This window comes from Phaethon aethereus (genome assembly GCF_964289735.1).
Source record: "Phaethon aethereus genome assembly, chromosome: 1".
NCBI classification, from domain to species: Eukaryota; Metazoa; Chordata; class Aves; order Phaethontiformes; family Phaethontidae; genus Phaethon; species Phaethon aethereus.
This window is the reverse complement of record NC_138575.1, coordinates 68,214,616-68,231,452: the sequence shown is the minus strand read 5'-3', so window position 1 is coordinate 68,231,452 and position 16,837 is coordinate 68,214,616. Positions and strand designations below refer to the sequence as shown.

The following is a 16,837-nucleotide window of genomic DNA, read 5'->3' as shown; positions in this document are numbered from 1 at the left end:
TGCAGCTGGTAAACTCACAGGAGTGTGCTTTATCTGTGGAGGGCAAGGTGATTAAATTGTTGTCTTTTTTTTTAATTATTATTATTTTTTTCCTTGGAGGAGTTCATTCTGATATTTTCTTGGAATGGTCTCTAGGCAAGCTTCTAGTACAACCACAGTATGACTTGAATATGGCAGCAGATTTGATCATGATTTGAAATTCTGTAGGAAGCCTGTGCAGAAAGTAGAGAATGAAGATGGTTTAGTAGTATATTAAGTACAATACTACAGAGTACCATAGTTAAGTGTACAGTAGTAGAAGTTTGTGACGAGACACTCAACAGACATTGTAGCAGCTGGGAACTGTGTGAGCTCTAAAAGCCGCATTTAGGTATTGCGAGCAATGTGCTGATGTAATATGCTAGATTGGAGAACAGGAAAGTGAGAATAATAGAGGTCTGTCAGCCAGGATGGGACAACATTTGTCCGGGTAAATATGGTAGAAAGTATTATGTGTAAGAAATTACTGTCAGTGAGTAATTTGGGATGACTTCTCATTGTGAACCAAGTTATGCATGTGGCTTCCCTCTACCAGAGGAGACAGCACCTTGTGATAAGCTATACCCAAAGCCTCTGTCTATTCCATCTTTTGAGTGTGTTTAATCTTAACTTCTAGTTTGTTTGTGACTTGGTCTGTTCCCACTGTGGAACCATCCTGTGGTGAGGGATGTGCACACTTGTGTTTCGTTGCAAGAATGCAGAGACTTGCAGGTGGCTACAAGGCATTGATCTTTCATTAGGGCCCTACAAAGAGGAGATGGGGCTAGAGTTAGCCTGTCACTTCTTGGAGATGTTACTGCATTTGGGAATTAAAGGCCTTTAGTTCATGCTGCATTTCCAGTGCAGTGGCAGAAGCAGCAGCATAGTAATTGCTGAAGGACCCCTTGTATCTTTGAAGAATACGCACTGATTTTTTTCAGAGTATTTAAGCCCTCTTCTCCCCTGAACACCCTTTGTTTAATCCCTTGAAGCATATTAAGGAAGCAAGAATTCTTGGTGGCTTGCTTGATTCTCCCTTTATTTTCATGGCAAAGTACGCGACTGGTAAGTATTTATAGCTTTACAGTCTCTACCTTTGTTGAAGGCAGGCAAATTATTTTCTTAATATTGCTTTTGTTTAGATTCCCTTGAAAAATTAAGATACTTTAAGGTTGTGGGGTTTTTTGTTTGTATCTCAGTGATCGATCCTCCATAGAGTAATATTTTCTAAAGAACTTCAAGGAGTGTTGCTTCTTTTACAGACTCTGTTTGCTCTGTAATGAGTTTTCCTGGGCTTAGCCTTGACATAAGGAGTTTTATTCTTGGGTCCAGGGGGAAGTAACCCAGGAGATGAGCAAAGTAGGTGAAGTGTTTCTCTACCTACCCAGAGCAATGAATTGCTTCCTTTTCTGTGTTCAGAGCTGCAAATCTCTATGTAGCCATTGGAGTATTAGACTTGGCTGTGGTGATTGAACAGTATGACCAGTTGTTGGTTCCAGATACCTGAAAACCCGGGAGTACTCAGCCTGTATCTATTCTGGTGTAAGTCTTTTGGAAAGGTGAGACAGTCTGGTGGAGGCTGATTTTGCATTTCCCACTGCTGTCGCTCAGCTTTTAATAGTTTGTATGTTGGAACTGAGAGCGAGCGAGCAGCTTTGGGCACAGAGGGATAGCCATCAGCCCTGATAAGCTTTGCTTGAGGTTAAAGGCATAAACAGCTTAAGGCAAAAGGGCAAATCTGAGCAGTTGCTAGCTCTAGTCAGAACTTCCAAATCGGGATATAGTACGCGTAAACAGGTGGAGCAGTGAGAAAACAATCTTTTTCTTTGTTTGCAATTTAATAAGGCAAATGATGTTGTTATATAATAACACCAGAGCAGATTTGTCTTGAATATGAAAGTTGACATAGAAAAAATAATTGAATAAAGAGTGGCTGGAGCCCCCAGATACTGAAACTCTTTTCCAGGGTCTCTTTGATCACAAAAAAAGCACTGTGTTGCTGTTTCTTCTGCCTTGTGTGACCCAGAGGTGATCACACCACTAATGATTTAAATCTCTTGGGTGATCTCACATCTGCTTTTCTGAATCATACTTGCTTTGGGGTCCATTTCTCACTGTAGCTTCTGAGTATTTCGTGTCAGCCGTCATAATTCTAGGACACTGTACCTTCTGCTGAAACACACCAGCTCCCTCTTTAAGATTCAGGAGTGATAATGGAACTGGTTTGTTGCTTTGCTGGAAGTCACTTCCATGTGTAAGATCTGAACACTTGCACTTTTGGTGTATATGTTACATGAAGGCTTGGCATCCACTGGGCAGGGTGGGAGAGTTGAGATATTTCTAATATGCAGCATTTTGTTTTTATGTAATGCCTAATTCTGATAATGGAGCATGGCAAGGAAATGTGCTGCTTCCTTCTCAACTGGAGGTTGAGATAAAGAAAGAGTCAGTCTTGCTGAGTGACATTCAGTCTTTGCTTTCCTTCCTGATTTCTGTTGGGAATATTTTGAATTTTCCGTGTTAAAATCTTCCTTGTTCCTGCAGTCCCTGTTTGTTGTGGGAAGCAATTCCACTTTTATTCTGAGGATATGGTCAGGCCTTTACTCAAAGTCTTTGTAAAAGTGGCTTGTTTCTCCAGTTAGTTTGGTCACAAGAGGTAATAAATAGAAGCTGTAGCATGGGATTTTGCCTGAGTCTAGTAATTTAGAAGGCGGCTGCTGTTTTTCCTCTTTCTTGCTATAAATCTCTAATTTGTTACCTTGCACAGAAAGAATTGTCTTTTGTATCTGTCTGACAGCAGTTGCCACAGAATCTACCACATTTCTCTAACATGTTTTTTGTAGAAAAGGTGAGAATCTGGAGCTTGTGTGAGAGGCTGCATTGAGAACCTGTGGAACTGAAGTTTACTGACAGCCAGACTGTAACAGTGTGAGCAGGAGCACCCAGGACTTTTCCTGCTTTGCCCCACTACTGTGTGCCCTTCTCTCTGCAAGGGAGCAGTGGGGCCTGAAGAACAGTCTGCAGCTTCTGAGTGCGAGGAAAGGAACAGTTTGGTAGTAACTAGGGGAGTGCTGTGTCTAAGTGTCAGCATCTGTCAGTCAGAAGCTGAACTGAGCTTAGCTTTAGAAAGGTCAGTAAGAGAATTGGGATTCGTGAGAGTCTGTGAAATCATACTGGGGCTGTATAATCTCGTCTGGCCTCAAGAGTTGACAAGCTTGGCTTTCTCATCCTGCAGGACAGGATTACCATTATGTGGTAATGGTTTTGATAGTGAAGCAAGTTTAAGAAGTCCCCTTTTTGCCCCTGCTTCCCACTCTGTTTCACGACTGGGCAATTACAGCTGTTTATCTGGCTGTGGTAAATTGGGTCCTTGAACTGATCTGAGTTAAAAATAGCATCTCAACCATCAGCAGCATTGATGCAACAAAAGAGTTGTGTCCAGTGACAGGGAGGATTGTAAACTTGTTTTGCTGCCAGAGCCAAAGTATCCCGTAACTGCGCACTTGCTGTGTTACCTAGTCGCTTTGTTCTGCCTTCTCAGTCAAATAGTAGAATTGAAAGCAAAAGGGTTCAAGCCTGGTTGTGGTCAGCAGATCAAAAAATGCCATCTCAAAATTAGCTGTACTTCTCTCAGATTAACTTGTATGCTTTACAACTGTAAATAATGATTTCATGCCTGCTGAATAGGCCCAGTCAAGAGGACTAATCAGTGTGCAAACATTGCCGCTAAAGAGCGTGCATACAGAGTCTGAGCTGCCAATCATGCACGAAGTGAAACAGAATAAGTCTAAGGCTTCCTGCAGCAGAGACAGGCCTTCTGATGGCTGGGCTGATTTTGCAAATTTGTTACCTGCGGAAAGGCTTCTAGGTTTCCTTCTTCTTTTACTTCTCATGATTCATTATTAAACAGCCCCTGACAAAAAAAAAAAAAAACCCAACCAACCAACCTGCCCCACCCCACAAAAAAACGCCAAGCAATACAACAGCCACATCACAATTACAGAAAGTCTTTCCTAACCTGTTGTGGTAGGATCAGAAAGGAAAAATTCAGAGAGGGTGGATGGTGTTTCTTAAATGTACAGGAATGGCTGCAGGCAAGTCTAATCTGAGATCTTTTAATTTTGTGGAGCAAGATGGGGAATTTAAAGAATGTGTGAAGACCCCTCTAATTTTCACCCATTAAACTGTTTGTCCTGGTTTCAGCTGGGATAGAGTTAATTTTCTTCACAGAAGCTAGTATGAGGCTATGTTTTGAATTTGGGATGAAAATAATATTGATTACATACTGATGTTTTCAGTCCTTGACTGCTTAGTAACAACTGTTCAGCTGCTTGTGCTGGCCTGCCAGTGCTGGGCTGGGGGTGCACGGGAAGCTGGGAGGGGACACAGCCAGGACAGCTGACCCAAACTGGCCAAAGGGATATTCCATACCATACGACGTCACGGTCAGTATATAAACTGAGGGAAGAAGAAGGAAGTGGGGGACGTTCGGAGTGATGGTGTTTATCTTCCCAAGTAACCGTTATGCGTGATGGAGCCCTGCTTCCCTGGAGATGGCTGAACACCTGCCTGACCATGGGGAGTAGTAAATGAATTCCTTGTTTTGCTCTGCTTGCATGCATGGCTTTTGCTTTACCTATTAAACTGTCTTTATCTCAAACCATGAGTTTTCTCACTTCTACTCTTCTGATTTTCTTCCCCATTCTACCGTGGAGGAGTGAGTGAACAGCTGCGTGGTGCTTAGTTGTTGGCCTGGGGTTAAACCATGACACTGTTTTATGCTGTAACTAGCTATCTATGGACTTCCGGAGGGCAGACTTCGGCCTGTTCAGGTCACTGGTTGAGAGAGTCCTTTGGGAGACAGTCCTGAAGGGCAAAGGGGTCCAGGAAGGCTGGATATTCTTCAAGAACAAAGTGTTAAAGGCACAGGAGCAGGCTGTCCTTTTGTGCTGTAAGACAAACTGGTGGGGATGACCGACCTGGCTGAACAGGGAGCTCTTGCTGGGACTCAGGAAAAAAAAGAAGAGTTTATCACCTTTGGAAGAAGAGGCAGGCAACTCAAGAAGAGTACAGGGACCTCACTAGGTCATGCAGAGGGAAAATTAGAAAGGCAAAAGCCCAGCTAGAACTCAATCTGGCCACGGTCGTAAGGGATAACAAAAAAATGTTTTTACAAATACATTGATAACAAAGAGAGCCAAGGAGAATCTCCATCCTTTATTGGATGCAGAGGGGAACATTGCCACCAAGGATGAGGGAAAAGCTGGGGTACTTAATGCCTTCTTTGCCTCAGTCATAGCCAGACCAGGTATCCTCAGGGTATTCAGCCCCCTGAGCTGGAAGGCAGGGATAGAGAGCAGAATAAACCCCCCAGAATCCAGGAGGAACCAGTTAATGACCTGCGAAGACACCTGGACACCCACAAGTCTGCGGGGCCTGATGGGATCACCCAAGAGTACTGAGAGAGCTGGTGGAGGAGCTTGCCAAGACACTCTCCATCATTTATCAGCAGTCCTGGTTAACAGAGGAGGTCCCAGACGACTGGAGGCTTGCCAATGTGACACCCATCTACAAGAAGGGCCAAAAATAGGATCCTGGAAACTACAGGCCTGTCAGCCTGACCTCGGTACCAGGGAAGATTATGGAGAGATTCATCTTGAGGGTGCTCATAGGACAGCCAAGGGATCAGGCCCAGCCAGCATGGGTTCATGAAAGGCTTGGTCCTGCTTGACCAACCTGATCTCCTTCTATGACCAGGTGACCTGCCTAGTGGATGAGGGAAAGACTGTGGATGTTGTCTACCTGGACTTTAGTAAAGCCTTTGACACCACCTCCCACAGCATTCTCCTGGGGAAACTGGCGGCTCGTGGCTTAGACAGGTTTACTCTTCGCTGAGTGAGGAACTGGCTGGATGGCCGAGCCCAGAGAGCTGTGGTGAACGGAGTTAAATCCAGTTAGTGGCTGGTCACAAGTGGTGTTCCCCAGAGCTCAGTACTGGGGCAGGTCTTGTTTAATATATGTATCAATTGTCTGGATGAGGGGATTGAATGCTCCCTCAGTAAGCTTGCAGATGACAGCAAGTTGGGTGGGAGTGTTGATCTGCATGAGTGTAGGAAGGCTCTACAGAAGGATCTGGACAGGCTGGATTGATGGGCCAAGGTCAACTGTATGAGGTTCAACAAGGCCAAGTGCTGGGTCCTGCACTTCGGCCACAACAACCCCATGCAATGCTACAGGCTTGGGGAGGAGTGGCTAGAGAGCTGCCCAGTGGAAAGGGACCTGGGGGTGCTGGTTGACAGCTGGCTGAACATGAGCCAGCACTGTGCCCAGGTGGCCAAGAAGGCCAACAGCGTCCTGGCCTGTATCAGCAATAGTGTGGCCAGCAGGAGCAGGGAAGTGATCGTGCCCCTGTACTCGGCACTGGTGAGGCCGCAGCTTGAATCCTGTGTTCAGTTTTGGGCCCCTCACTACAAGAAGGATGTTGAGGTGCTGGAGTGTGTCCAGAGAAGGGCAGCGAAGCTGGTGAGGGGTCTGGAGCACAAATCTTATGAGGAGCAGCTGAAGGGACTGGAGTTGTTCAATCTGGAGAAGAGGAGGCTGAGGGGAGACCTTATCATTCTCTACAACTACCTGAAAGGGTGTTGTGGTGAGGTGGGTGTTGGTCTCTTCTCCCAAGTAACTAGTGATAGGACAAGAGGAAATGGCCTCAAGTTGCGCCAGGGGAGGTTTAGATTGGATATTAGGAAAAATTTCTTCACTGAGAGGGTGGTCAGGCATTGGAACAGGCTGCCCAGGGAGGTGGTGGAGTGACCATCACTGGAAGTGTTCAAAAAACATGTAGACACGGCACTTCAGGACATGGTTTAGTGGGCATGGTGGTATTGGGTTGATGGTTGGACTTGATGATCTTAGAGGTCTTTTTGAACCTTAATGATTCTGTGATTCTAACTATCTCTTGTTTTGTGAATTTCTCTAGTATAGGCAGTGTTTCTATGTTATTCTCAGCCTGCTCAGCTATGCAGACTAGAATACAGTGTACAGACAGCAGAGCTCCCTGGACTAGCTCCTGCAGACCTCCAAGTACCATGAAGGGAATGCATTGTGTCCTGAGATGTTTCTGTTCCTGATACCTTACGTTTTGATCCTCCTTTGTTTTGCTTCTTTTCAGCTTAATGAATATTTTCATTACAGCACTCTGCGTGATGAAACCCTGTAATCAGCAGCTATAGACTGTGGGTTTTCAGTCTGAACGAGCAAGAGACACAGAGAAAACAAGTGTGAAGGGAGTTGTGTAGGCATAGTGGCAGAATTTGGGTTAGAAAACTGTATGGACACTCTGTTTGTTAATCAGGCTGTCCTAACAGTAATGTATTTGTGAGTTTATAATTTCTAATGTGCTCAAGGAATGGATTTCTTCTCTATACCCTTCTCCATGTCCTGGGAACTCTTTTGTGAGTCAAAACATGGGAGGCAGACTCTTTGGGAATTGCTGAAGGAGAGGTGAGCAAGGCTGGTGGCATGGAAACATGGGTGATACATAGGTGGTATCTGTCCAGCTGCATCCGGGAGCGTGTGTACTGCTCTAGTGCAAGTGCTGAACACTTACTAAGGAAAAACCCAGTCACCAGAAGCAACGAGCAGCTCCTGGGAGTCTCAGAATGGAAGAACTCTCATTAACCTACTTGGAGCAAGTGTGTGTGTGCACATACATGCCCTGTAATTTCATAGCTGCTGTTCTTGGAAGGAAGCAGTGGTTGTGTTTCTTGGAGCAGAAGTGTAAAATGAAATACTGCATTTTGCTAATAGGGTTGAATGACCTGAAATATGTCCATCTGGAATATGAGGATGGGAGGAGGGGACAGGGTAATTTCTGACGAGTCATTGCCACCCTGAACTGACTTTGCTCCCAAGTGTGGTCTTTATTTTCAGCACAGTGCTGAGCAGAGATTTGTTAATTATCATGCTAAAAATAAAATTATGGTTCCCAAGAGCATTCAGATAAGCAAGAGACTCCCACCTCACTGTAGCTGCCTTGGATTTATTAAAAATCCAATATGACAACCGTACTACTTGTGCCTTGCTCCTCAGCTCACCGATTCCGTTGCAAACGCTTTCATAAAATAATTTAGGGGAGCAGAGAGTAGAAGTCCCTGAATAAAAGCTGTGATAAAATGGAAGTGTGTTTACTGTAATGACCTATTTGCTCTTTCCTTTAGGCACAATGGCTACAGTAGCCCAGAAGCACTTTTTGGAAGGGCAGATGTACTCAGTCCCCCTGATCCAACCAGATTTACGCAGGGAGGAGGCTGTTCAGCAGGTGGCAGATGCACTTCAGTATCTGCAAAAAGTGTCGGGCGATATCTTCAACAGGTACGGTGCTGTCACATAGAGGTTGGGGGCTTAGCATTCAGAAATAGGAAACAGAGTGCTGCAATAAGGTTGCAGCAGTGAAAGGGCATTGCATTGGCAAGCAATGGATGTTCAGAAAAGGGATAAAGAAGGTCCAGATGCACTTCAATAAAAGTTTATTGAATTCGGGTCCATCAAAGTTAAGCATAATGAAATGGCTGTAGTTAGCCAGAGGTCATTTGTTACTAATTTTTTATTCAGTGGCAGACTCCCACAAATTGCATTACTGCTTCTGCTGCAGTTATCCTTTATTCATTCTTGCTCATGTTTTAGATGGGAGACTTACTTATTTAGAGGATATTGAAGATATATCTTTTTGAGTCATTGTACTCGGAGCAGTGGAATAGAAAGTGTCTCTTTGTTCTGATCTCTGGGACTTACAAACTGTTCTCTTTGGGCTTCTGGTGTTTTGTACTTCTCTTTGTATGTTGGGATGGCTGAGCACATGGGAGTGTCTGTTCTCACCACAGTCTCATAATTGTTCTAAACTGATCTCTTCAGGGATTTGGCCCAGACTTGCCACCTCTTGCATATGGTCATCTTTAGGATTGGATCTATAAGACTACCTATATAGCAGAACAGAGAGATTCTTGCGTTTGCTTGCAAATGATGGTAGATAGCGTGTTGCATTTTTTTGTCCAATGCCATCTTTGATATCTCAGTGCCCTGAGATGGCGTATCATATCAGTGGTATAGAAACAGATCAGCATTCACCCTCTCAGAGTCTGATGAGCAAAAGTTTTTGCTTTGGTTTCAGTGGGGACCATGACTACCTAGTCTGATTTATTATGGTGCGAGCAGGACCTCTTTTGAGGTTTTTTGTTTTTTTAAGGGCGGATTGAAGTTCTTTGATTGTGAGGTTTTTTGTTGGGGTTTTTTTTTTTATGGTGATGCTTTGAAGGGCAGCCTCTGTGGAAAGGGTGGTCACTAGGGCTGAGCTCAGGTCGTTGAGACATTTCATTGGAATAGTCTTTGTTGGGGCAAGGGCTCCTGGGCAAGGGCCAGGAGCGTGTGTAGGCTGGATTAGGTTGAACACAAGGTTTCACTCTTTTGTGTACTTCTCAGTATGTCAACCCTTCATGATATAAGGCTGGGAGAAGGCTCTCTAGAACTGCCAGAAACATGTGGAAGGCACACCTCGAACTTGAGACTGGTTGGCAGTGCTGTCCCTTTCTGTGGGGCAAATAAAGCTATTGATAAAACAGGAGTGGTTCTTTCTCTCTTTTTCTTTTTCTTGTTTTTTTTTTTTTTTTCTCCTACTCATTGCTTTGTAACGCAGTACCCTGTAATTTCCCCAGGGAGACAAGCCTGCTGTTTTGTATGCAAGTCACTCTTGAGTCCTGAACAGTGACTGTGATGCTGTTCCCTTGCTCTTTGGTGCGCTCATGACTTTTAATTACCATTTTTTTCCATCAACAGAGGAGGATTCATTGGGCTCTTTGTTTGCTTTGCCTTCCCTCTGAGGTCTCGGCTCTCTGATATAATTAATAACGATTTAGTAATTATGCAGGCGTCTGATTAAAAGTTCTATGACCTTGGGTGTTCCATGCCAATCAAGGGGCAAAGCTTTCAAGATGAGAACTTTGCCACTTAGTGAAGAGTGACCTTTTATTTTCCCTTTCCTGAGATAAGGTAACTCTATCTTCCATTTCCAGGAAGGAGCTGCCTTATCTGGGGAAGCTGACTGTTCTGATCTGCAAAACAGCAGCTTGCAGTGTTGATGGAGAGGAAACTTGTTCAGTATGGCAGACTCAGCTGAGTGTGTCAAACTCATTACTTCAGTACTACAAAGATGCATATGTTCTGGGGTTGTTTTGTGGTAACAGTTGGATAGGTACAGTGCTTTCGAGAGTGGCAAGCTGATTTTTGAGTTGTTGAAGGTGGAGTGAAAGAGTCTTTCTTACTTGCTATGGAAAGAGGAATCTTTCCACAACCAAATCTCTTTTTTTCCATGCTAACTGATCAAAGCTTCTGCTTTGAGTTGTTGCTGACATGACAGTTGAGTATGAATTCTTAAAATTAACACATCCACCCATTGTGTGAGTAAGGTGAGCTTTTTTCCCTATTTGGAAACTGAAGGCAACTGTAACACTGTAGAAGAAATGTTCCCTGGGGCAGTTAGTGGCTGTGCAGAAGCAGTAGTGGCTAAAAGTGCCTGTGGATTCAGTGTTCTGAAGGGGACACAAGACAGACACCTTTGCATTTGGAGAATTGTGAGAAAGAAGATGAGCAGCTTTCTCCCCCTTCCCCCCTGGTTTGGGGAATCTGGGAAACAGCCCATGAGGCAAGTTTCTGCCAAGCTGTCTTCTTTCCAAATGCTCTCAAGCAGACTTGTGATTAAGTTTAACTGTGGCAAGGTACATGGTGAATGAGGTGCTTTGCAGAGTTCATTGGTTTGTAGAAAGTTAAGGGATGTGCAGGTGCAAAAAAACAGATCAACTATGGCTGAGACCCAGAGCAGACCCACTGGGAACAGCCTTGGAGAGTAGGTCTAGCAACCCATAGCAGCTAAACCTCCTCTGTACCTTGCTATACCTGGGCTGCGATCTGGAATCATGAAGAAAGAGCAGGGGGTAGCTCAGCATCCCTCTCTGTCATATTCTTAACCCTTGGGAGCAGGGACCCATCTGGCCTCTGCCACATGGAGAACAGCAAAGTACCACTACCCTCCTGCAGAGGGAGAGCACTGACCTGGGCAGGCTCCTGGCTGCTGGGCAGTACAGGTTGATGTCTTAGGTCAGTCCTGTCCTCTTGGTGCTGATATCAGTACTGTGAGGTGATCAAGAAGCTGCACGTACTTGCCAGAGTTGTGTTTTGGAGTAATGGAAGTTTTAACCTTGAGTACGTTAACTGAATTCATGTAATTAATCTGCTGTGGAAGCTGCAGTAAAGATCAGATCCATCGCCTGTAGCTACTGAGATTTTAATACATATCATTACTGCTTAAAACATAAATATTCTAACATAGCCAATCTGACATAATATCTATATAATTTTAACTCCTAGACTTTTAAGGAGGGCTTTTGATATAGGTTACAGGAGACAGAATGACCAGTTTAAACACTGAGGAGAGTTTTTGTTGCCAGGAGATGTTAATAACCTCTAATATGTCAGTTCACTATTCAGAGTGTACACTTTTGTATAGCAGATTTGTGAAAAATTGCCTATGCAAGTTACCTCATGGGGTGTTACAGCAGTAGAAAACAAATACTTCAAGTTGGAATGTTGTTATCAAGGTCCTGGTCTCCTTTGCCTGTGATCCAACCACAAGTGGTCCCCTATACAAAATTTCTCATCCTTGTGCTTCTTTTTTTAAGTTTGCAGAAGAATTTCCGGGTTGATCTTTTTAAAAATCTTTATGCAGTGTCTTTTGCTTGTCTGGAATAGTATTTTGCTAAACAGGCATATCCTTCTTGTTCCTCCCCAATTGGATTCAAATTAATTTAATATTAAATATCTGAGAAGGGCTTTAATATTAAAGGTTTAACTGAGAGCCACACTTACGAAAGCGGTAGATGGAAAACAAAAGCACCATGGAAATGCTGTTAAGCATGGGGAAGTGTGATAAGTGTGTGATTAAAGAAGGTAAGGAGTGGCTGGCCAGCCAGCAGAGCCTTAAGGGATGTTTGGGACAAGAGAGGGGTTGACATGCAGGTAGTCCTGGAATTGAGAGTACAGATAAAACCTTAATCATGAGGTGCATTTGGGTGTTCCTCCTCTTGTTTTAACCTTACTACTATGATTAGTCATGATGATCAACAACAGAAATGAGTGACTCAATATCTCCATAAGAATATACTTGATTTAGGAGGTCTGTGGAATGTGTTATTAAACGTTCATGGAAACTTGCAAAGAAGGGTCTGGCTGCAGGCTGTGCCGTTGTCCTTTGAGCAGCCTGGAGCTTGGACAACACTGTAGTTGTTCCTCTGCTGGCTGCAAGGGATTGATCTTACTAGAAGGAGAGCTGTCAAGAGGGCTTCATCGTGATGGGTCGCCGTTCAGGTGAGTTTACACCAGGAGACTGGCTGTAGCACAGGGAATCAATTTTTCTCCAGTTAATTTGAGAGTGATATGGCTCTTGTTAAGCAACAGATCACCTCATGGTACTTTGAAATTGTCCCAGAGGCTGTCTGAGAGAGGATGCTAGGTCTAATTTAGTTTCAGGTACCTCTTTTGAGGGGCTATAGGAGCAGTCATTTGCTGCCAGGAAGATTGAGCAGAAATGGTGAGGTAAAGGAGTGAGCAGATGGTCCTGCAGACATGAGGGAAGACAGAGGGAGGAATTTTGCCTGCAGATATTGGTTAGTCTTGTAGAGGCATGTTCAAGTAATGTGTAATTTTATTTTATTTTTTTAAGTGTAACACACACTTTGTAGGAAAGTGGTCATTTGTTTTAGCTCTCGTGGCCCTCTGGAAGATAAATGTGAAAGCTTGTAAAGATGTAGCTTGGGAGAGGTTCCCAAATTGTTGGAAAGACTTTAGGAGGTGACATATGGGGGTCAGATCATCATGGAAGATTGGTGGCAGCTGGCAGTAGCAAGCATCCTATGCCCTCAAAAAAAGGCAAAGGCATAGTGACTGTTCTGCAAGAGTCCAGATTACAACTCTTTCTGCATGCTGCTAAAATCCCTAAGCTTAAAATCTTGCGGGATCTGAGAACCAGGCTCAATTCAGATTCCTTGAGAGCACGTGGAGTGGGGCAGCGGGTGGGAAGGGGCACACAGAGCTGTCACAGCTTGAAATCAAATGGGAATAGTAGGAAAGAGGAGACTGAATGGTATTAGGTCATTAAAAGATTATTCCTTCAAAATGAAACAAACATGGTGGAGAATCAGCAAGACAGGATTCTTGCTTATCTCAAAGGGCTGAAAATCTGTGTCTTTCAGACTTCCAGAGATTAAATGTGTGTTTTGAAGAAAAGGAACAGAATGCTAAATTTGATTTTTTGCAAGCAAGATGCTTTTTATGGTATTGTCATCGAAAGGTAGTGATGGTTACTCAAGCCCTTGCTCTAAGTCTGCTAACAACAGCTCTTCCACATCAGTTTCTTTCACATTCCCCCAAAAGGAGGGTGATCAATCTGTTCTTCCTTAAGTGATTGAAAGACAGGCTTGAACTTGATAAGAGAGCTGTAGCCTTCTGTACACTAACCAGGCCTTCAGCATAGTTTAAAACAAACAATTTAAAGAAATAATTGAAGTGCTTCACCTTCAATATCCTCCTCCAAGCAGGCTTAAACTTTTCGCACCTGATAGAAGGTCTGCAAATAGAGGTACATTTTAATGAATAACTAAAAGACTCAGTGCTGGCATTAATGCAAAATGTTTCTCAAAGCATGAGATGAATTTGCATTAGCTACAGAAAACATTCTGTGGGGAGGAAGGGCTCTTAATGCTTGATTCTACATCTGAAAAGAAAATGATGGAATATTGTGTCCAGGATGCTGAAATGGCCATCCAGGAGCACAAAGAAAAAACAAGCCTTGCCAATATTCTCAGTCACTAAAAATGAGTGGTTTAGGTGCAATCATTCTAAACTGCTGATATATCAGTTTGCTGTAAGTAGTAAAAAAGTGAAGGAAAATGCAAAAGTTGCAGGAGAGGTGTTCTCCCACTTCTGGAATTGGTCCCAAAGCTGCTTAGCAAGAGGAGGCAGGCAACAATTTCAAACTTACTGGGGCCCTTGAGAGGATTCTCTCCACTCTTACAGGGCCTTTCATGGTAGTGGAGTATCTAGTGGAAATGTGAGACAGTTTGATCAAAACGGATGGCATGTGGAATAGGAAAGGCGAACAGTAGGGAGAACCTTAGGTAGCTTTGGTACATATGGTTTGTTGTTTTATTTTAGTTTGTGGGGTTTTTTTAACCCTGACAGGGTAGTCTCATGTTTGTACTGTGTGCCTTGTTGGAGAAAACTCAATACAGAGTAGCAGCTTTCAGGTTCTGGTGAGTTAATTCTCTCCCTGGTCCTTAAAGACAGGACAAGACAGACTCCCTGAGAAAGCATGTAAGAGATTCAAAAGTAGGAAGAAGTGTAAGATGCACCTACCTATGTAAGTGCAGCTCGGTAGCTGGAAGAATACCTGGTAGAATATGCACTGCAGCTTAAGCATCCTGAGGCCTGAATCTGTTCCTTCCTCTCTAGACAACTTTCATTCTGCTTTTGCAACTCTGGGGAGATCAGATCCATTCTTAGAAGGAGGATTTGCTCAAAGCGTGAAGGAGTGATACCAAGAGAACAGAGGGAGGCAAGGTTGCAGTTTCAGTAAAGGAGGGCTTTGCTTTGAAGATATTTGGTTTATTTTCTTGGCTTGGTGATGAGCAAGGGGAAATCTCACCTTAGCTAGGGGATTGAGTATGGCAACACCGATCATTTGTAACAGGGATGGTGCTGTCTACAGCTGTGTGAGTTGGATTTCCTGAAAAGAGGTGTCCCAGAAGAGTCTGTGATAAATCTTAACACACTTAATAAAAATAAGTTCTTCATAGCATAGGAACTGCTTGCTGTGCAGGCTCTGTTCATGCAGCAGAACCTTCCGTCTTGAAGAAAATCATTAATCAAAAAAAACATTTGATCCAATCATGCAGTTTGTAGTGGCTTCCTGACTTAATTTTCTTTGCTTTTTGTTCATCTTTTTATGTCTCTGTAGGCTACAATCAATTTACTACCATCTGTAGACTCCCAATGGTGTAGCAAAACTTTTCTAAAATGTTTAAAGAGCTATGGTTTTAACACAAGAGATGCCACATGTAGTAGCTACTGTTAAAGGCCATATTCCAAAACACATAAAGACAGTTTCAAAACCATCTATGGAAATAAAACCTTTAGTAGGAAGAGGCAAAAGAAACAAATGTTGCACCCATTTGTGGAGGTGAGAAGTAATTACATTGATAAACATTGCCTTCTTTCACCAACAATTATTTTAAAGCACAGTCAATTTGAGGACAGAGCTGTGACTAAGTTGAAGGATAGATCACTTTGTATACCCCCAGCTGCTATAAATTGCTGTAAACTTTTATGAGCTATCTTGCAACAAAAAGTACAGAGGTGTAATTACCCCTGCTTTTACTGCTTTAAGAAGTGGAAGCCCAAGAGGGCCTCTCTGCTATTGAAAAGATGTAACTTTTTGCTTACTGAACTGTTTCTGGGTTGAAAAGGTAGTGTGTGAATAGCCTGGAGCCAAGCACTGTGCAATTGCAGTGAAATAACCTTTGAAGCTGAGTGCAGCAGGGTCTGAACCAGCTGATGCTTGTGGAGTCCTATGGATTTCAGAAATACTGTCTGATGCATTAATGCAGTGAGGTTTTAAATGTCTGAAAGTTGTAATATCGTAGAGCATGAGAGTAATGTATCCAGAAATAATAATGGTGATATTGTACCCGTAATGGTCTAAAGGTATATGAGAAGAAAATTCCACGCTGAACCCTAAAGCAGGCTTTTCTGCATAGTAAGTGCACCGAGAGCCCTTTGAGAAAGAAGTAAAAAAATTTGGCAGGGGATGGAAGTGGTAGTGATCTTGTCCTCCTTACCACATGCCAAAAAGACTTGTTCCATTGTAAGTCTTTACAATGGGACCAAACGTCCACTTTTGCATGTTTCTTTTTAGTTAATTCTGAAGCCAGATCTGTGTAGGCATGTTGACACCTTTTCTAGGCTCATCTCTTGAATGTTGTTTCAGAGTTTCTACCCGATTCAGACAGATGCTAACCTGTGTGGAGTTCATAAGTGTTTGGGGGTGCCTTAAAGGTAGCGTTGGGTTGAAGGAAGGGAGCAGTTCAGCGTCAGCATGGCAGGAAGGTATGGTAGGGAAACGGGCTTTAGAGGGTAGGGAGTGCTCATTGTGCAGCTGAGTAAACTTTCTTTCCTTGAAGTACTCTGCATGGCTGTGGATTGGAAGGAGCCAGATCCACTTGATGGGAGATGCAGTGGCTGAGACTTTGTCTAGCAATAAGTTACGTCTATAAACTACTAAGGCAGGAGGTGGCTGTTATTTAACAGATATTTGGAAAAGTTCTTATGAACTTCCCCATCCAGAGAGGCATTCTCTTCCCCCAGCCCCTTACCCCACATCGCTGTAGCTATTACTCTCTGGAAATATCCAAGGAGAACCAGACCATAACAACAACTCAGTGTGTGCCTTTCAGCAAAAGAAATGTTCCCTTTTTCCTAGTTTCTTAGCCTGCAGGTTTGGCAATATTGTCAGGTTCTCCCACTCTTCTTGACGCAATTGCCATGTCGTTCTTATACAAAATGATAGCTCTACCTTCTCAATGAGCTTTGGACGCTGGGCTGTCACACGTGTTGCAGTCATTTTCTGTTCCTATGGATGAGTTTTGTCTACTCAGTCAGCCCTAGAGGAAGAGATGCAAGTAAGTCACTTTGTTTTACAGGCATGACTTCCACTAGGGAT

The 16,837-nt window shown here is 43.5% G+C and overlaps 1 protein-coding gene across 1 annotated transcript in view; it reads left to right on the top strand.

Moving 5' to 3' along the window:
• Nucleotides 1-8,209: 8,209 nt before the first annotated feature.
• Nucleotides 8,210-16,837, top strand: part of WASHC1 (WASH complex subunit 1) — a gene marked incomplete at both ends in the record, with an annotated part of 32,358 nt that continues 23,730 nt past the window's right edge. Inside the window, one exon of the mRNA XM_082010177.1 lies at nucleotides 8,210-8,388. Within this exon, the coding sequence (XP_081866303.1) occupies nucleotides 8,210-8,388 (179 nt within the window). The remainder of the gene's footprint in view (nucleotides 8,389-16,837) is intronic.